Source organism: Dunckerocampus dactyliophorus, chromosome 19, assembly GCF_027744805.1.
Source record: "Dunckerocampus dactyliophorus isolate RoL2022-P2 chromosome 19, RoL_Ddac_1.1, whole genome shotgun sequence".
Lineage (NCBI taxonomy): Eukaryota > Metazoa > Chordata > Actinopteri > Syngnathiformes > Syngnathidae > Dunckerocampus > Dunckerocampus dactyliophorus.
The window spans coordinates 441,147-463,437 of NC_072837.1; the positions used below are offsets into that span (position 1 = coordinate 441,147).

Genomic DNA, 22,291 nt, shown 5'->3' on the forward strand with positions numbered 1-22,291 from the left:
GTTACACATTCTTCCAAGAATCGACCTCATTCCATTCCATTCAGTTACCAACATTCACGTTTTTAATAGTAAAAGATACGTAATACAGTAATCCCTCCTTTATCGTGCTTATGTGGTTCCACACCCGACCCTGATGAGTGAATTTCCACTGGGTAGGATTCCTTATTTAGAAACGGAATATTTTTGTAGTTAGAGCATAGAAAACCTGTTTATGGCCTTTTAAATACGAATGTTAACATGTTTAGAGCCCTCTAGACATGAAATAACACCCCTATAGTCAACTACAATCCAGCCCAAACCTTTATTGTCTTCTTTAGAGCTCAGAGGTTCCTACTGCCGGGATTCAGTGGCGTATTAAAAGACAAAAAACAACCAGCGCAGAGGAGGCGGTGCAATAAAATAAGTCAGACCAGACGAGTGGAAATAAGGCGAGAGGGGGCCCGAGGATACGTTGTTGAAATGATGATGTGAGTAGGAGGAACAAAGCGGGAGGAGCTGGATGGGGGCCACTGGTGTCCTGTTATATCGTAGCAGTCATGCAGCTTTCTCTCGCTCTCAGTCACCGTGCCTTTGGAAACTTGGCCTGTTTTGTCACTGCACCTGATTGGACCGCGTGTGCGTCTTCCAAAACGATGTTGTCTGCTAGCTGCAAGCGGAAACGCTGCAAAAACTATTTGGTAATAAAAGCCTTTTATTGTGAACATGCATGTAGTATTGGCTGAGCTGTCATCTTCCTTTTACACTTTTTAACGCTTGTCCGTGTGGCGTTCAAGGGCTGTCAGGTTTCAAAAGAAGAAGGTAGTAAGCAGATGAAAATAGCAAAAGAGATTAGGCCATGAAAAGGTGGTAAAGGTGCCATATTCTACTATTTATTAAACGCTGCTGGTGTGTGTCTGCAGCTTTCATGCTAATGAGTGTGCGTCTCCACGAAGTAACCCTAACCCACTTTTTACATATACAGTCGCCCCTCGTTGATAGCGCTTACTGATTCCAGACCCGACAGCGTTAAATGAATTCCTGTGATATAGGAGTCAATGTTAATAAGAGGAATATTTTTGTAGTTAGAGCATAGAAAAACCTGTTTATGACCATTAGAGCCCTGTAGACGTGAAATAACACCCCTATAGTGACTGTTACACTCTTCTTATTCACTGTTTACCTCACATTACTGCAGGGAAGGCTGCAAGTCGGGTCTGGAGCCAGTTAGCCAGGATGGAGGAGGGATTACTGTACACTGTGCACTTGGCCAGTGTTAGACCCCACCCCCAACGTCAACGTAACTTTAAGGAGTGGGACAAGCGTTATGCTAGTAGATCCTCATGCGAGATGAAGAAAAAGAAGGCAGCTCCCACATCTGCAGCTGACTGGTGGACAGTTGGCAGAACTTTATGTTACGATGACATCATCGACCTCAAAAGCAACGGTTGGAGCGCCTCTTCTCTCAAGGGTGGAGCAGAAGTGGTGGAGAGGATTGATTTCTCTCAGGTTGAAAAAGTGCCTTCTAACTTGAGTGCACTACTAGCTTGCAGCCAGCAGAGGTGCTGTTCACTCATCCACGCTGTGTCCAGCCTGAGACGCTTCACATTCGTCTCAATCTCACCGTCCACTCAGCGTGTCCGCGGGAGGACTCGTGTCTTTTCCCGGTGCTGACGCTCATCTTAAGTAATGGCACGTGTTCTTCACGAGCACGTGTCGTCATCTTCCGAGCGTTCCTTTCTCCTTGACCTTTTTTCACTTGATGGAATATTCATGGCCCCCCCCTCCACCAACACGCATGCATGATTAAGGATAGCCCCCCCCCCCACCAACACGCATGCATGATTAAGGATAGGTTGGAGTCGGGAGCAAATGGGCTTGATATTAAAATATACTGTATGTGTCTTTAATATTCATGTCCAGCAGGTGTGTGTGTGTGTGGGGGGGGGAATTCAATCTGCTTTCCCCCCCCATTTTGTCTAACCTTGACTGCACTTTCTAACCCCTCCCCCTTTGCCATTCCCCCACCTCAGGGGGCTTCTTGAAAGGAAACTTTTTGTGATGCTTACGTGAGACATGAACACACGTCTTTGCCCTATTTTGATCATTTTAAGCATCAGCGGAACTTCCTTCCTGGGTGCTTTGGTTTCACATGGCAACATAGAAAGGAACGCAACACAACAACACAGCAGCAGTGGCGGCAGCTCCGGTACGTGGCGTTACCTTTGGCTAGTGACCTGAGGCGTTGTGAGCGAATGTGTGATGAAGCTAGTCGCTAGCTGGCTAGTAGCTAGCCAGTGCGGTGTGGCGAGGTGGTACTATGCCAGTAAGGTAGTTCTTGGGCGTAACGATGTTAATAAGAATAACAACAACCAGGTGGTTCATATGCAGCTCACATTATGGAAGTAGAGCCTTATTGGCTTCTTTTTACTAGTTTTTATTAGGGATGCTCCGATTGATTGGCCACAGATCAGATTTCTGTAAAGAAAAACAACACGTGATCACCGTATGCCGATACACGCCTTTCATGGCTGATCACACAAACCGATGGGCGTGCAGCGGCAAATCCTACAGGGTTGCCTAACTGTCACTAGCTGTGTTTTACATTGGCAGCAGGTAGCTACCTAGCTAGCTAGCTAGAGTTATCCACCTAGCTTCTGGTCTTCAGGCTCCAAATGTGACTTTTGATCACAGTGACATTTCGTTTCTAAAACAAACAAGCAGTGCGGTTAGTTGGGAGCTCGATTTTGTCCCACGGGGAAGTGGATATCACGTTCATGGAGTACGTAGGAACTTTACCCTTTTGTTGTCATGATACTAATGACTGTGTTGTCCTGTTTAAAGAAGAGAGCCTTATGATGGAGATACCATCACTGCTCACCAAAGCCCAAAGAATAGTTGCTTCAACTCTGAGTAGTTTTTTATTAGAACTGTTGAATTCAGATTAGCTGCTTTCCTATAATGACAAACCAGCACAAAATAGCATCACCCTGATGGCCACACTGTTCTTGGTGGAGATGTGCTTGGTAAACAAAGTAGTACAATTGAACAATTCAAATGTTGCCAGTCCCAAATAGAAGACCAACAGTTGACAGCACGAATAGCGATGAAAGTTGGACACCCCTGCAACCTCCACACTCTTAACTTAAGCACTGCACATTTCTATTGAACTCATTCAACCCCATCCATCTTTCAAAAGACACCCCCCCAGCGTCCGTTTTACAACATTTATTGTGTTGTATGGCTATAGAAACATGGGACCTACCGTCCTTCTGCAGAAGAAAAGCTTGTTTCTACCTTTTTGCGTTCTTTAGTAATCAGCAGTAGAAATAGGTCAGTTTCAGGAAAATCTCAGTTCCCAACTAGAAAAGGGAGAAAAGCAGCTTTTTGGGAAAAGATACCTTTCATAACTTTCCCTTTGACACAAGCATGTGGTGCTTTGGTGACAGCTCAAATGTCTCCACAACTACGCCAACATAACAACTACACCAACACAACAAACAACTACACCGACACAACAAACAACTACACCGACACAACAAACAACTACACCAACACAACATCAACTACACTGACACAACAAACAACTACACCAACACAACAAACAACTACACTAACACAACAAACAACTACACCGACACAACATCAACTACACCAACACAACAAACAACTACACCAACACAACAAACAACTACACTAACACAACAAACAACTACACCGACACAACATCAACTACACTAACACAACAAACAACTACACCAACACAACAAACAACTACACCAACACAACAAACAACTACACCAACACAACATCAACTACACCGACACAACAAACAACTACACCAACACAACAAACAACTACACTAACACAACAAACAACTACACTAACACATCAACTACACCAACACAACAAACAACTACACTAACACATCAACTACACCAACACAACAAACAACTACACCGACACAACAAACAACTACACTAACATAACAACTACACCGACACAACAAACAACACAACAAACATCCAAATAACCATTTATTTAAAGTACACTAGGTCCCCAACTAACGAACACAATTGGTTCCAGACGAGCGTTCTTATGTTGAATTGGTCTTAAGTAGGGTAAAAGGTAATATCACCAATGATATAGGTACTACATGTACGTGCATACATATACAGTATATGTGTATGTATGTAAATATGAGTTTGGATGCAGTAGTAATATTAAAACAGGATAACTCATGAAAAAAACAATAATAAAAGTGATATAATAATACGTAATGATAAATGTTATTTACCTTTGAAGAGGAGTGGTCCAGCATACGTCGTCGTGTAGGAGGAGGAGTTATTGAAAAAAAGGACAAGTCGTCGTGGTTAGACTCTTCTAAAAGAGGTAGTGTTCTGTGGGTGGTGTAGAATTAAGCAGGCCTATTAACTCTTCATAAACTTTAATCACACGCTCTGTACGGGTTGTATCATACAACTCTTTGCCTTCCTCTCTCCTCTTCCTCGTCTTCCTGTATCTGTTGGTCTCTTTTTGCCTTTGGTGCAAAAAAACATGAAAGACGTATAAAAATGTGTTTGGGACGGGGCCTTGGGGTTTATAAAGACGTATAAATATGTCTTTGGTGTTGAATTCTTTTTTTATTATTATTAGTTACAGGAAATTTTTGCGCAAAATAATGGGAATGCTGCTTTTTTCCCCAAGCTAAATCATTTATTTGATAATAAAAATAAATGTCGTTTGATGCACTTTCTGTATGTACGTGTTTACATTCTCACTGCACAGCACACGGCATTCTTTATTAGCTCGTGTGTTTGACGTTGGAAGTGGGTGTGTGTGTGGGTGTGTGTGTGTGTGTGTGTGTGGGGGGGGGGGTGCGTGCATGTGTGTGTTGAAAGCAAATTTAAAAAGAATCCCAGACGGCCGGAGTTTATTTAGCCTTCCTTGAGGGAGGCGAGGCCGACATATGGAGGAAATGATTTCACAGGAGCTTATTGAAGCCTACTTGAACTGATTGTGTGTGTGTGTGTGTGTGTGTGTGTGTGTGTGTGTGTGTGTGTGTGTGTGTGTGTCTTTTAAAATGATGTAAAGAAGCGTCATGCCAGTTGGTCCCAGGAGAAACAGATGACTGGACTTTCATGTGTGCAGTCACTCGCTGTCCCAACACACACCAACACAATCAAGCATGGGCAAAAAGCAAGTCACACGGGCGTCTTTCACACGCCGTCCTTATTTCTATCACCTGTCACGCTTGGTGGAGTATTTGTGCTAACCTGAAAAGAAAATATGCTGTAAAATGGCAAGCAGACAGTGTCATATTATGAGAAAAATGAGAATACATTCATAACATTCCAAGAAATGCTCGTTTTAATGCTGTTGTGTGGTTGACTTTGGCCTGTTATTAGTCCAAGTATAGAAAGTAGTGAGGCATGATGTCACATGACAACACCCGTCACACCGCATGGAGACTGGCTACTTAGCCGACGTGCCACAGCATGAGATCAACTGGCAAAAAGGTTCCCCTCTCGTTCCGTGTGGAAGTGGTATGTTTTTGGCTCCTTTGTTCTTCTTCCTCACTCCATTTGAAACCTTCTTAAGGGAACAGTGGAAAATGTTTTCCATCATCCACAATCCTCATGTGAAACACGGCCACACATCTAAAGAGTAACAGAGTAACAGCTAGCATGAGGGAGCTAACAATGGCACACCCATTGTCTGTGGGACACACCTAGTCCGACTCTAAAGCCCTAAAAAAAATGGCAACAATGTCCTGTTGACATAAGTGACGTGTGTATTAACCTAGCTACGGCGGCTATCACCAAGAACGATGTTTAGGCTCCAGGTCAGTCAGGATGCCTAAAGAGAGAAAGACATCAATAAAGGTCATGCAAAGAGGTCAGCAGCAATCAGCGCTGTGTGGAGATGACGCCTTTAAGGCTTCTGCACTTGGACCACTTCTCAGGTCAGCACGTCTTTCTCACGCTGTGCAGTGAAACAACGCAGACGACGTTCGCGTTGCATTGACTTCAGCCTACCTAGCTCGTTAGCATGCTCCTCACGTGCGCTGATGTGCTCGTGCTAAAAGCGTGACAACTCACAGCCACGGCAGGTGAGCCTTTTTTTCATTTTAGTTATTTTTACTCTGCTGTTCCCTGTGCGGGTGGGACAAAAAAAGCCTGTTTTTAGTGCTTGGGATTTTACACACTTTGTGTGTGTGTGTGTGTGTGTACGTGCATGTGTGTGTGTGTTATCATGAATATGATTATCACCACAGAACCACACCCTAGTAAATACACTCAGAACTGACTGATGCAAAGTGTGGCCTGGGGGCCATTTGCGGCCCACAGGTTGCACATTGCAGAAGCACAATTAAAGCACAAACCCAGCAAAAATGGGAACAACAGAGCAAAAAGGCAAAATGTAAAGAGAAGAAGCTGAGATGTTTATGCTAATAAGAGGGAAACCATTTGTCTTTAAATATGTATGAAGGTTGGGGGGGTTAGCTATTTTACTAAATTATCAGTACACAGCCCTATTATGCAAGTTTGGACACCCCTGATGTAAAGTATTGATTTAGTAATATGTGATAAATGGAAATACATCAATGAGTTGTCTATTTGATCTGCGTTATCATTAGGATGATGATGAGGACACAGCATCCAATAGAAGACAAGTATCCAAAATGATCTCTTGTCAAATACAAATGTGTCGCTTTAGTAAAGCCAAGTCATAGTTGAATGAAATCATGTATGAATGAGTATGACGATGATGATGATGTGTTTATGTAAGAATGGCATACATTGTATTGCTCCATTTCATGCTAGCATCACAGCAGGATGCTAGCATTATTACTACTACTTTTTATGGGTCGTGCTATTTTCTTAGCAGCCCGAACATGCAACACAAGAGATGAATCAGAACGTCTCCGATAGCCATCTCATGCCACCTCGTCATCTCATGCCACCTCATGCCACCTCATGTCACCTCATGTCGCCTCATGCCACCTCATGTCACCTCATGTCGCCTCATGTCACCTCATGTCATCTCATGCCACCTCATATTAGTATTGGTAGTACTTATGTATTAGTATTGGTATTTGTAGTATTGATGTATTAGCACAGTAGTACCTTGCATAACATAAACCTCCTTTTACATAAATTCCACTGAACATAAAGAATTTATGTAAAGTTTTTGCTTCGTATTACAGAAGAAATTCACTATAACATAAAGCCTCAAGTCAGAGCAAGTCTTTTTTTTCCAATCAACTTGATAAATGCCTCAAGTCGGTGCAAGTTCAGACTAACACTTGGTGACGCCTTCTGAAGCATCACGCTCTCATTGGCTGATTTTCGGGTCACCGCCTCCGCTCTCATCTCAGTGGCTGATTATCGGGTCACCGCCTCCGCTCTCATCTCATTGGCTGATTATCAGAGCACCGCCTACGCTCTCATCTCATTGGCTGACTTATACAGCACGTACGTGAGTTTGTGTGAGAGACAGGCTTGTCCCTTCAAACTCCTTCCTCTTCGTAGTCCCCCTGAAACTAACTTAAACAATTAAGTTAAGTTACAAATTAAAATTTGGCACACAGCATTATCGTGTAGAGACCAGCTGACTCTTAGACTCTTTGAGTCGCGTTTCGACTCAGGCTAGTCCTCATCCTCCTTCCTGCCTCCACTTGCGCTCCTGATCAAGACATCTCGTGAACGGTAGGATTGTTTTTGTTTTCAGTTTTATTCAATTACAGTAATCTTATTTATTACCATATTTTATATTGGAATGTTACTTTACTATGTTTATGCTAATGTTTTCTTATATTTTCCCACCATATTTGGTGGACTTTGAATATTTTGAAGGGCCAAAGGGGTGAGTTTGGGAAGATCTTGGAACGGATTAGGCTATTTACATGTATTTTACGCTTCGTATAACATCAAATCCCTAGAACATAAAGGTTCTCGGAACGGATTATTTACGTTGTAGGGGCGTCTACTGTATTAGTATTTGTAGTACTGATGTATTGGTATTTGTAGTATTTGTATTGCTTGATGTTGTGGCTGCATGGTAGTGAGCAGCACACTTGCCCCGTAGGAGGGTGTGAGAAGAACAATCCATGGTGTTAGCCTGAGGGGGTGTACCCAAGTCATGGGGGGCTTGTAGTGTGTGTAGGATTGAGTTGATTGGCTTGAAGTGTGTTGAAGCGTAGCATGTTGTGTGACCTGTGACGTGTTATGTGTGACGTGTTGTGTGTTGTGTGTGACATGTGACCAGGTGGGGACACATGGAATGTTAGCTTGGTATGTCTGAAAGGGCCTGACTGCCTTCTAAAGCGCTCGTTATGTCAAATGCTCCTCTCATTAATCACATTCATTGTGTAATAGCCACTCCTCACTGACATACTCATCTCATTCCTTACCTGCCCACCTACCCACCTGCCTACCTACCACCTACCTACCCACCCACCTGCTTACCTACCCACCTACCTACCCACCCACCTGCTTACCTACCCACCTGCTTACCTACTTACCAGCCAAACCATACCCAGCAACATACCCGTCTAAAAATGACTTGGAGCCTCCTACCAACACTTGCTGGCTACACAGCTAGCTACTTAGCTATCTAGCTGTGTCCCTACCCGCCCGCTAGTGTAGCCATACCCTAGCAACATACTCATGAATTACCATCCAGCTGCATGCCTCCATACAGTTCCCATCTACCTAGCCATACGCTAGCAACATACCCCTCTAATGACATGTGAGCCATGACGCCAACCGCCTTGGTAGCGGCCTATCCAGTTACCTACTTACCAGTGTACCTACCTGTCTACTATTATCCCCAGCAATCTAACCATTCCTGACCAACATAGCCTTCTAACTGCTTAAGAATGACCTACCTACCCACCCACCCACCTAACCACCCAGCAAGCTATCTACAAGTCAGCCCACCCCTATAAACAGTACATCTACCTAGCCATACCCGTGTAACTGCTAAAGCTACCCACATCCACATGACATCTGCTGCTCCTCCTGCCAGGTGGAGATGGAGGACGTGGAGAGTGAGGAGAAAAGGTACAGCCTCTTCCTGCAGCTGCTGGAGGTGGCAGACAAGTGGGAAGACTTCCAGACGCTCATCCTGCTCCTGCAAGCTTGGCCGCCCATGATGCAAGAAGACGTGTAAGACGTTGTAGCTAGCTAGCTAGCGAGCGACGCCAACCCTACACAAATGTACTCTTGCAATGAAAACTGGAGCTGCGCATGTCTTGCTTCTCTGCTGTTTTATGGACATGCTTTAGGAGTTCCTCAACAACCAACCAACCTCTTTGTTAATCAATCATTAGCAGCCACCTTGTCACCTCAATGTGTTCCACATTAACGCTCGCCACATTAGCCAGGATTTAGCAGCAACACCACGTCTGCTGTATCAGCCTGTGGTGTCCAAGCCTCCTCATGTTCACGTCCATCTTCCACTTCCTGTCCTTTTATAGTCTCGCCTCACAAGCGTGAGTGATGGTAGGAAAGTGAACGAGCGTCCGCTTGGTGATGAGTGGAAGCTCCATGCAGATGTAATGAGGTCATAATGCTAACCTCGCTATTAGCCAGCTGTCCACTGTGGCGCTGACTCCTTGCCATGCTAATGATAATGCTAATAGCAACATCTCTCTAAATCACTATTTTACAACAAATATCCTTGAAGGTCATGTTGTTGAAATGCTAGTGAGCGACCTTGGAGGAAGGGAATTATTTATGTAGCGGAGGACGTGGAAAGCAGCTAAAGGGGATGAATGGATGCCTGCTAATGCTAGGAGGTGCCCGCCAGTGGCTCCAAAAAGCACAGCTCTTCGCAGGTCTTATCGCAGGAACATCCAAAGTGCGGCCCGGGGGCCATTTGTGGCATGTGGCACATTCTAAACATTCTGTTTTTCTAAACAGCAGCAAAAATGTGGAAAATCAGCTGCAATTTTACAACAATAAAGTTAAAATATCAAGAAAAAAAGTTGTAATCTAGCAAGAAAAAGAGCAGTCATTTCTCAAGAATAACATCTTAGTATGCAGGGAAAAAGTCTCATTTTAGGGGCATGAAGTGGTAATATTCAAGAAAAAATGTGTTTTTTAGAGTCGGAATATTATGACAAACATAACGAATAATAAAGTTGTAATTTTTGGAAAATTAGGTTGGGGAAAAAGTTGTAGCGTTACTGGAATGAAGTGAAAATATTCTGGAAATAAAATCATCGTTATGAAAAGAACATTTGCAGGTTGGTAAATCCAAATACAAAAATGCAGAATTGGAAAAAACTGCTCTAATTTTATGAGAACAAAGTCTCAATTTGATGAGAATAAACAGGTTATTATTATGGGAACAAAAGAATATTATCTTAGTAGCATATAGGTGTCCTATACAGTAGGTGTCCTATACAGTAGGTGTCCTATACAGTAGGTGTCCTATAAGTCAGTTCCCCTGCTAGAACTTATCATTTTTGCGTTGCAGTGTTGCTTTACAAAATATCAAAGTTGCGTCCTTTCATTTTTCACTATGTGGCCTTCGCCGGAAAAAGTTCCGTAGACGATGACGATGACACGTCTGCTCGCTTCCTGTGTCCAGGGCGCAGTCGCGGTGTAACCCCTGGGTGGTGCTGACATCAGCAATGCTGACCCGCTGCCAGGGAGCGCAGGTGGATGTGGACGTGGGTCAGCAGGTTGTGACGGTGGTGCGGTCCTTGTACAACAGCAAACACAAGCTCCCTGCACAGGTAAACACCCCCCCGTTTTCATTTGACAGTGGACGCCTTTGCTGGACTACTTGGTTTGTTGTTAGCAAGAAGGGATTCACTGCCAAAATGAACAAATAGAAATAGAAATGTAGAACACTTGGCACTAAAGAACCCAACGTGGTGACATTTGACACGGCGCCCTGCTCCTTCCACCATGACTGGACATGGCTGGAACAGTACTACTACTATTAGAACAGTACTACTACTACTACTACTACTACTACTACTACTACTACTACTACTACTGTCTTTCATTGCTAACGTGGTTAGCAATACACAGAAATACAAATATCAGGTAAGTACCCGTACCACTAAATCTAAATCCTGTCAATAGAGGAATAAATAATAATAGTCATGACAAATACAACAATGCCGTAAATAAAAAGTCATAAATGCTAAAAAGAGCAATCAACATGAAAGCATTGAAATAAGACTCCAGTATATCCAAGCTACATTGGCACTACGCCCTAAATGAACACAAACACTACGTAACTAAACAAAGCTTCTGGATGAGGAATTATGTCCAACAATGATGAATTATTTGCATTGCTTTACATTTGAGTCGGTGCTAAGAGGTAATAGGCTGTTGTGGCCGTAACGTAACGCGGTGGTTTGTATTCGTGTCGTCATCCAGGAGTTATTAGGGCGTGAAACCTGGCGGCGACGCGTTAGCATCGGCTCAGCGCTCTCCCCGCAACGCTAGCGTAGGTGCTAGCTGACCTTTAGCTGCATCCTCTAATGCTATTCACGCCCCACCGAGCAGCACGGCGCTGAGCCTAATGCCATTGTGCGATATTAGTTTAGCGCTCATGCCATCCCGTGTCTGCGTGGCTGTCTGGGATGGAGGGGGCGGAGGAGGAGGCGGGCTTTCATTTGAATGTGTGGCAGTGAAGGCAGAGGAGTCAGATTGCACGCTGATATGCAGATATCAGCTCCTTAAAGGCATTACTTAACTCAAGGGCCACGCAGTTTGCACACTTTTATTACATATTCTCCCCCCCCCCCAGTGTATCAGAAGCATGGCCGACCTGCTGCTACGACACGAGCCCAGCCTCCAGCAGCCTGCGCTCAAGCTGATGGCTGAGAGCGGCGACGTGGAGCTGCTGAAGCTCACTTTGGATCACATGAACGACATGAGCACAGTGAGTCTTGATGATGATGATGATGATGATGATGATGATGGGCATGTGGCACTGCCAGCATAGTCATTGAAGCCTCACCTCATAGACAAATGCCAACTTCACCCACGGAGGATTAAAAAGACCCGCAGTACATGAAAGGTGGATCATGACGTTTGTGCCTCCAATGCCAGCATGTTGCCATTGGAAACACTCCAACTGTGCACCCGTGGTCAAATGAAACCCATCCAATGATGACATCCAGAACTTCCATGAGGCCTGGCCTCATGAGGCATTGGCTGAGACTTGTGGGTGGGTGGGGGCGGGTGCGGGGCGCTGGCATTGCACTGGCATGTATTCACCCCTAGTGACTCAGGTCCCTCTTCACACCACTTGAGAGAATGAACCGCCCTGCCAAAAGGGACGGGCGCAACAAGAGCACATTTGGACAAGACTTTCCTTGGCCATCTCATCTATATCACGTATTCAATATTATATCTCATCTATTTATATTATCATTCTATTGTACGTAGTTCTTTTCTAATGATTCTTAGTTATTATACTGTATATATTCATCTATATTACGTCTTCTGTTGTACTTTGATATCCTAATGGGAACATGACGTTACGTCATGTCAACATCCGCCGCCTTCAAAACTGTAATGGTTGAACTTCACCACTAGGCAGAGCCACTGCAGTCTCACTGTGGTGGCCAGGGGGGTACATTGTTGTTGTCTTCCTAAATTGGAAGAAAAGTCAACTGTGGGCATGATGTCCCCCTCTGCACTGTTAGCTTAGCAGAAAGGCTGCCCTGCAAGAGGTAACATAATGAGGTCATCATCAAATCTAAGGAGGCAGCAGTCCTGCACTTCAGGAAGGCTGCGTTAGATCAGCCACTGATGAGTGGAGCCCCCGTCGGCCACGCCACTGTTTGCTGATCAGATAAACTCTCAGACCCTCCTTTTGTTCCTGGGATCTGACAGGAGAAAGACTCGCTATTAAAGGTAAGGAACCCTCCTTTAACGAGACCACACGCTGCTCCTGGATCAGTGCGCCAAGACATCGTCCACAAACGAGAGCCGGCTTGAACGAGTGGGGGGAGGGGAGACCGCTATTAAACCTGCAGAAGAAAATGCAAAGATGTGGGGAGAGGAGATGTAAGAACGGGTGGAATTCTAGCATAGTAGGATGGAACGGGATGCAGCGTGGAAACATCCCATCCTGCTAATTATGCTTGACCAAAACGCCTTCATTCAAAGCAGGTGATCAGGATTTGAAAAAATATACTGAAAGCTCATTTTACGTAACGCGCACACTGATGATGATAACTCTAACAATGTTGGGGAGTGCATGAGAAAGTGGAAAGGAAGAAAGCGGCGCCCTTTGACAACATGGTCACAAGAAGGGGCCCAGTAGATCATGAGAACCGATTCATAGATCCACTCTTGATCCAAATCTTAAGACCGCTTGAAAAATGTGAAGAATGTACGTTTAGCACTGTTGGATCTTAAGGAGGTTCTGAGTAAAACTGCAAAAGGCAAGAGGAAGAAATGGCAGGGAGACAAAAACAATGAGTAAGCAATTTATTGTATTCAAGTGAAATAGGCTGTTCATCAGCTGATCAAATGTTTAAGACCACAGCTGAACCCCCCCTCAAATAGAAATGAAATGTTTACAAAAGGAGTGCGTAATGAGTAGCTGCCTTTTGGGCGTGCTTGATGCCAGCCTTTCCGGGAGGCTGCTGGGAATGTTGCTCCAGGTGCTGAAGATGGCTTCACTGTCTGGAACTCATGTCCATTTCTGTAAATCCATCCCCAGATGTTCTCCGTTGGGTTTAGATGAGGGGAACACGCAGGATGCTCCTCAAGAGTGAGCTTGTTGCTTTGTGCAGTGCAGCGTTGTCCTGTTGGAAAAGCCAGTCATCCCCACACAGACCAGGGCCTTCAGTCATGAGGGACGCCCGCTGCAACAACAGGATGTGTGAAGAAGTTAGAAATGAGCGTCTTACTGCGTCCAACCTCAGCAGCAATGGCGCTCTGGGAGAGAGAGAAGCCTTGCTTATGCAGCTCAACGATCAAAGACAGAAAGCTCGTTTGCCTTTGGCATCAAGAGATGATGACAGTGTGAATACCTGACACTGAACCACATTCACTCCACTTTTTGACCAACATAAATTGCTTACTCTAAATCTTTTTTGTCTCCCCCCCATGTTTGTTTTGACATTTTGAACGTCCCAACATCCGTTCTTGCCGTTTTCCAACCGTTTATGAGGGAATCTCATCCTGTTCATCTCTCACCCGCACGAACGACAGGAATGACTTTCCTTAGTAACTCATTCCAAAGTAACTGTAACTAATTACATTGTTGAAGTAACAGCGGTTGCGGGGCAGCTGGTGACTGAGTGAAGCATCGGAGGTAAGACTTGTGCTTTGCCCACATGCCACACATGCAGCAGGCATCCCGGCCTCAACCGCTCATCCCTTTTTCAGTGCGTGCGCTGGTCTTCTCACGTGCTTCGTTTTGTCAAAACAAGCTCAAGTGATGAGTGGGCCATGAGAGATTGTTGGAAATGTCACTACTGACTTTTCACGTTGGCATCAACAAGCTTCGAGGTGGCGTTTGGTGGCATCACGCCATCAAATTCATCAACTTTTACAGCAACTCTTCCTGATTAAACTCCCGGAACGCCGCTGGCCGTGACTGGCAGGTGTTATCTCTCAGCAGAGCCCGGCGGCAGCTTGATGACGCGCTCTTTTTGTTCCTCTCGCCGTAAACACATTTATTAGTTTTTGTCAAAGCCATGCCCCTGAGATTAGACCATGTTTCATTCCGGGATTAGCGCGTAATTAAAAAGGTGTTATACAAAAAAAAGCAGAAAAAGGATTGTTTTGTGTGTTTGTGTGCGGTTGGTAAATAGTGTGCAGCGTGAGGACGGGCACAAGATGAAGCATTGTTCTTCACCATGCAGCACGCCATTATATTGCTTTTCATCAACAGCCATCGTCACACCCCCTCACCTTCCATCTTTACTGGAAGATGGAAGATCTTCAACTTGAAATAATCCAACTCCTCCATATTGTCCAAAAAGAGGTGTGTCCCGAGACATTTGTTCATACAGGACATAAGAGTATGCGCTAAATGCTCCGACTCATTCAGAGTTTCTCAGAAGGCCAAGGCCAGCGTATTCATGACCAGGACGGAGGGACATGGGAACATTTGGCCATTTTCTGGTAAAACGGTCCCATATAGACACATTTGGTAAAGGAGCGGGGAGAGACCAAGCCAGTGGGGACAAGATCTGGGCAGATGAAAATCTGTTTTTCAACAGATTTGAGTCTGTCCCCCCTTCCTCCCCTACCCACCCTGCCCCCTCTTCACACCTTCCCGGGACAGCCCCCACTCCCCATCCACTCTTCAGCCTGCCACCCTCAACACCCAACCCCCACCAGCGCACTCCTCCCCCCCTCACCACTCCCCTCTCAACCCCCCGGAGACTCTCACCACTCTTCACCCCCACATCCCCATCCCAGCCATCCTCTACCCCCCTCTCCATAACTGATGATCAGGTGAGAAGTCAACTAAAGAAGATCAAGGCAAGGAAGGCCCCGGGACCGGACGGCATCAGCCCTAGAATCCTCAAGGACTGTGCTGACCAGCTCTGTGGAGTTCTCAGGCACTTGTTTAATCTCAGCCTGAGCCTGGAGAAAGTCCCGGCCCTGTGGAAGACCTCCTGTGTGGTCCCGATACCAAAGACACCGCGTCCCAAGGAGCCTAACCACTTCAGACCTGTTGCCTTGACCTCTCACCTGATGAAGACCATGGAGAGGATTATCCTGCAGCACCTGCGACCCCTGGTGGGCACTCAGCTGGACCCCCTGCAGTTTGCTTACCGGCCTCGGATCGGAGTGGACGATGCAGTGATCTACCTGCTGCACAGATCACTGCTACACCTGGAGGACAGCGGGAGCGCTGTGAGGGTCATGTTTTTTGACTTCTCCAGTGCCTTCAACACCATCCAGCCATCACTACTCAGAGTGAAGATGGAGAGTGTGGGAGTAGACCAACACCTGACTGCATGGATTATAGACTACCTCACCAACAGACCACAGTATGTGAGGCTCCGTCACTGTGTCTCTGACATGGTACTCTGCAGCACAGGTGCCCCTCAGGGTACGGTGCTCTCCCCTTTCCTCTTCACCCTCTACACCTAGGACTTCACACACAACTCCACACAGTGTCACATCCAGAAGTTCTCCGATGACACAGCCATCATTGGTTGTGTTTCAGAGGGGAACGATCTGGAATACAGGACGGTCATCAGGGACTTTGTCAGCTGGAGTGAGCTTAACCAGCTGCAACTCAACACCAGCAAGACAAAGGAGATGATCATTAACTTCCAGAGGAAAACATCTCACTTCACACCGGTGAACATCCAGGGAGCGGACATAGAGTTAGTAGACAGCTACAAATTCCTGGGTGTTCACCTTAACAACAAACTGGACTGGTCCGTCAACACCCACGCCCTCTACAAGAAGGGCCAGAGTCGCCTCCACCTGCTGAGGAGACTGAGGTCTTTGGTGTGTGCAGGACTCTCTTACGGACCTTCTATGACTCTGTGGTGGCCTCAGCCATCTTCTATGCTGTGGGCTGCTGGAGAGGGGACAGCACGGACAGGGACAGGAGCAGGATCAATAGGCTGATCAGGAGAGCGAGCTCTGTCCTGGACGGTCCTCTGGACTCCGTGGAGGAAGTGGGGGAGAGAAGGATGTTGGCTAAGCTGACATCCATCATGGACAACACCTCTCACCCGCTACATGACACTGTGGGTTCCCTTAGCAGCTCCTTCAGCACCAGACTGTTACACCCACGGTGTAAGAAGGAGAGGTTCCGCAGGTCCTTCATACCGACCGCTGTCAGGCTCTACAACACCTGCACCACCTGAACCATGTTGTAGTCACTATGTATTCTTTACTTGCGTATCTTGCTTGCTGCTGTAACAAGTCAATTTCCCTGCTGTGGGATAAATAAAGTACTATACAATACAATACAATACAATTTACACACAACAAGGGTGGATAAATGTTAATGAAGGGCAAAGTGGGCAAAAATGTCCCCAGAAAGACAAATGTCCCCACAATAAAAGGTGGGAAAACTGTCATGTGGGAGGACAAAGAGGACATTTAGCAATTAAAATGGGAAAATGCTAATGAGGAGGGGGAAACGGGGACTGTAGCAATTTGGGTGGCAAAACTTTTGCAATTTTGTGGTAAAAATGTCCCCACATAAACAAATGTCCCCACCATAAAAGTGGTCAAATGTAATGCAAAAGCAAATTTCATCAATTTTGTCGAGAAAATGTTCACACAAAGACACGTCCCCACAATAAAGTTGGGGAATAGATCAATTTTGTGGTCAAATGTTGTCATTTTAGGGCAAAAATGAGCAATTTTGTGGCATAAATGTCCCCAAAAAGACAAGTGTCCCAACAATAAATGTGGGGAACTGGTCATGCGTGGGGATAAGGGGACATTTAGCAACTTTGTGGCAAAAAAGTCCCCACAATAAATTTGTGATTGGAAGAGTTGTGCCACACAAAGCTGTAAAGACAAGTGCACACACGTGCACACATGTGCACAGCGCTGAGCTCTTCAGGCTATTACATGTTGACGTGAGGAAGGAGAGATTGCAGATTGGAGGCTGTTGCAGGAAGAGGGATTGACAGGCCGCAGTGAAAATGGATGCGACACGGCAGCGTGGAGATGGAGGCTTGGAGGAGTTGGAATCAGATCAGAGGGGAGTCAGAAACACGTCTCGCTGCCGTCCTTTGTACGACATGACGAGTGTCACATTTGAGAGGCGGCGGCGCTCCAAACCAGCGCAAAACGTGCGGTTTAGAATGCCGCACGTGATGTCATTAAAATGAGCAAAAGACGACGTCTCTCATTGTCTTTTTAACACAAAAAAGCCTGCCACAGAAGGTTGCCTACAGCCACAGCTGTCTTTTGAACCTAATTGGAGACACAGGCAGCTATTTGCTTTTGTAGACACTGGAGACTGCGTTCATGGAATAAATGTGTTCACTGGCATGGTGCGTGTGGCGTGACAGAGTGAACGACCACACGGACACATCAAACCTCCGGCGTAACACGCCCATCCTTTGCGCTGCTTGTTATCTCCTGCCTGTCACGCCTGCGGACAGACGGCTCAGGTTGCTTTCAGGGACCGCTACAGCGCCGCCGCCGCCATGCTGGTCGATATTTCACACGCTGGTTTCCTGAGGCCACGCGTCTTCTCCTTTCCTGTGCTTGCCCCCACTTCCTCTTCATTGGAATTAGCCTGCACGCACAACAGCCGCTACATAATGCATGCAGCCCGCGTCTTCACATTGAAATCAGAAAGCCAGACAGCACAAGCGTCTACTTAAGACATCCATTCCTCTCGCTGACTCCCGTCCCTCTGTCTGACGCGCACGCACACGCACTTGACACCAAGCAGTGGTTACATGATTGAAAGTGACGGAGAGGACGAGCTGGTCACGTCAAAAGTAAAAATAAAAGCGGGGCTGCTGTGACGCACAGCAGCTAACACACACCGTCTAATGCATTTTTACTTCTTATTTTTAGCCTGGACAAACCAAAATGTCTCTACAGAGGACAACGACCATGCAAACAAAAAGTTGGTTATCAAGCACGCACACACGCACACACAAGATCACAGTTGATTTGACGCACGGTGGTTTCAAGTCATTTCCTGTACATTTCTCAAATTCAAATGTATATTTAAAAAAAAAATCGTCGACAGTTCTGGGATTATTTTTCAGAAAATGTCCCCATTTATCACACATTTGTGTTTCAAGGGACATTTTTGCCGCAAAATTATTTGTTGCCACCCAATTGATGAATTTTGCCACAAAACTGCTAAATGTTCCAAATTCCTTCCTCATGAACATTTTTCCGCCTTTAAGGTGGGGACATTTGTCTTTGTGAGACATTTCTGCAACCAAATTGCAAAGGTTTTGCCATAAGATTGCAAAATGTTCCCGTTCCCTTTTGTTAACAGTTTTACAGTGGAATCGTCTGTGAAGCGGCAGGCGAGTCTAGCCGCTTCAGAGAGAGAGAGAAGACATGATCTCTACATGTATAATTGATCTGCCTGGGTTCCAGAAATACCCTGACAGCAGCGCGCCTGTGCACGTAGGCTAGTTGGTAGATGTGTGCACGTAAGCATGGTACAGGTGCTCCATATTTGGACATAGTCAAGTGGCAAACATGACATCAAGGATTGTTTGTGAGTTTGCCAACAGCTACGCCTCACCGCACCAGCAGATACGGTAGACAGAACAGCCTTCTTAAGAAAAAAACCATCTGCTTCATGTGAATATGTGTGTCTGTCCCGTCCAGGAGAGGGCGTCCTTGTGCGACGGCGAGCTCCTGGGGCTCCTCCTGGACGCCGGGCTCCTGGTGGGCTGCGTGTCGTCGGCCGTCTACCCGCTCCTCCGTGCCCACATGCTAGCCCACCAGCAGGAGGGGGGTTGGGACGTGGAAAAGGCCGCCGCCCAGCTGCTGGCGGCCGGACACGGGGCCGAGGCGGGCTCCCTGCTGCTGGCCCACCGTGGGACCCATCAGGCACAGTTCACCTTCAACTCTGCTTTGGCCGTTCTCAACAAGTGGCTGTGAGGAGCTTCCATTCCCGAACGGCTCCTGTGTGAATGGCTGGCCAGAAGGTAGCCATCATGCAGCCGTGGATCAAGGTGGGAGGCAGGTATTTACGTGTCCTTTTGTGTGATGAACTAATTGGCCCACATCGCCTGAATATTAGCCCTTTGTTTATGTGACAGCGTCGGCATTGTGGCGCCTTGTCGAAAAAAATGCCGCCTGGTCACCATCGTTTTCACCCCAATAATGTCAAATTAATTCTTGCTGAACAAATTAGCCCCACACTGTTTTCTCCCTCTTATACACACACACACACACACACGCACACGCACGCACAGCCACACACGACCTGTGATAGCAACCAATGATGCGGAGTTCTTGCGTACTCTAAACATCAAGTCACTTTCATGCACATTTGAAATAAGGATGAGAATGATGCATTAAAATAACACCTGTTGCACTTAAAGCCACAAAACTGACATATGAAATTGTGTGTAAAATCCTACTCGCAAAAACGTAATGCACATGGTTTGTTAAAAACAAAGTGAAAAGTCGTATTCTGTCTCAGTCGTCATGAATGTGTGTTGTCATGACAACTCAGTAGGACATGTTGCTAAGAGGTAGCTTTTACTTTGCACACCGTTGACGTTTTATCCCTATCCTTGCTTATCCTCCCTCGGGTCGCGGGGGCATGCTGGAGCCTATCCCACTATCCCAGCTGACTTTGGGCGAGAGGCGAGGTACACCCTGGACTGGCTGCCAGCCAATGGCAGGGCACATGTAGACAAACAATCATTCACAAACTTCTCTAAAGTGGTCAGTGTGGAAAAAATGCATTCATTAAAAACAAAAATGAAAAAAAAGCTTTTCAGTGCAGCAACAACAAATACTGTGTATTACATTTTGTGTAGAATTCTACAGAATTCAAGTGAAATTATTGGGGGTGTCACAAGACCTCGCAAGATTCAAACGTGACGAGATTTCTCATTCAGAAAAAGAATGTTTGATGGGACGAGGAGGATAGTAAATAAATAAATGAGTCACTTCCAATAAATGGAAATGAAGTGGAAAATCAATATATTGCTAAGCGCATGCGTGCCTGTTTTCCTCCTCTCGCGCCTCCCAACAGGCAGGAAGAGAGTTCACTCTGTGTGACCTTGTTTCTTACAATCACGTCTCGTCTCGTGAACCGGCTGTCTCGTGACACCTCTAGAAATCCTCCACACATGGTTTGATTGATATTCTAAAAGTTAGCATTCTGTCTCCCACATGATCATTGAGGAAATTGTAGCAAAGGTTAAGCATATTACATGAATATTAATGAAGCCGCATTACGTTGTTGGGTTTTTTTCTTGAAAAAAACCCACGTAAAATACAAATCCTGATGCAAGAATTTCGAAGCAGTCAGTTTCAGAAAAAGTATGAATTAAAAATGTGAAAATGTAATGGCCTAATGGTTGGCATGTTGGGCACACAGTCTGGGCAAACGCTTGTATCTTTGTATCGATTTCGTGTGGCGTTTTCTCCGGGTACTCCGGCTTCCTCCCACATTCCAAAAACATGCATGTTAGCTTCATTGGAGACTCTAAATTGTCCACAGGTATGAATGTGAGTGTGAATGCTTGTTGGTCTATATGTGCCCTGCCTGCCATTGGCTGACGACCCCTGCGACTCTAGTGGGGACAAGTGGAATAGAACATGAACAATGGAAAAATGCAATGTAGTGTTTCTTTAGTGTTGTTAAACGCAGACTGGCTCACTCATCAGAGCTGAAATAAACATCAACAACGAAACAATCACCTGCCAATGTTTTTTCTGCTCCTTTGTGTTTTGGTTCCTTTCCGCAGGCGGTCTCGTTAACATGTCGCTGACTTTTACGGCTAATGAACGGTTGTTCGAGTGATTTGTTCTCCTGATGGATGCACTCAAAAAACCCCACATAATTACCCACAGAGCTCCCATTGTGCTAAGATAATTACAACCCTCTGACCCAAACATCCTGACATTCGTTTTTTACATTTTCTTTCGCTTCAGCCATCAAAGGATTTTCTTGCATGTTTTTCCTAAAGTGGACGGACACTTTTAAATGGCATGTTTAAAAATGGAACTCTTAATTGGTGTCTTAAAGTGACTGGGAATAAAGTTAACTTACCACGTTTACCAGCATAAAACTTGCTTGCTACCAGAATTTGGGTTGATCAATCCGTCAACCGATCCCAATCCTAACCAATCACCCAACTCACAACATGTTAGTCGGATCAATTGAACAACCAATCGGATTGTTCAGTCAAGCAGTCACCTAAGCAACCAACGAATTCATGGATTCTATTCATTGATCAATCAATAAACCAACAAGTCAAGCTACAAACCAACCAATTGACAACAAGTCAGTCATGATTGATCAGTCAGACAGATAGATACTTTATCTTTAAGAGAAAATCAGGTAGTAAACCATTATGTCCACCTAACAACCAGTGAATTGGAATTGATCAATCAGTCAACCAACTGGGATTGGTTGATCTGTCATTCAACTAATCAGTCATTCTATCAACTAATTAATCAGTCCATCAACCCATCGGTCATCCACCTGGGATTGATCAATCAGTCCATCTACTAGTCAACCAAACCATGAATCTAGATTGGTTGCTCAATCTACTGTACCAATCAGTCTACCAACCAGGATTGATTGATTAATCAACCTATTAGTCACTCAGCCAACTAACCAATTAATCATGATTGTTCAGTCAATCAGTCACCTAAGCAACCAATGC

At 45.5% G+C, this 22,291-nt stretch overlaps 1 protein-coding gene across 7 annotated transcripts in view; it reads left to right on the forward strand.

Annotated features, from left to right (window-relative positions):
- The window catches only part of nbas (NBAS subunit of NRZ tethering complex), a 131,481-nt gene extending 109,264 nt beyond the window's left edge, over positions 1-22,217 (forward strand). For 4 of the 7 annotated variants that reach the window (XM_054761776.1, XM_054761778.1, XM_054761777.1 and 1 more), the window contains 4 exons: positions 9,010-9,149; positions 10,579-10,726; positions 11,755-11,889; positions 19,266-22,217. In XM_054761776.1, the coding sequence (XP_054617751.1) occupies positions 9,010-9,149; positions 10,579-10,726; positions 11,755-11,889; positions 19,266-19,541 (699 nt within the window). In that variant the 3' untranslated portion in view covers positions 19,542-22,217. Of the gene's footprint in view, positions 1-9,009; positions 9,150-10,578; positions 10,727-11,754; positions 11,890-19,265 lie in introns of those variants that run through there. The other 3 variants (XM_054761775.1, XM_054761781.1, XM_054761780.1) reach the window with 2 other exon arrangements.
- Positions 22,218-22,291: the final 74 nt, after the last annotated feature.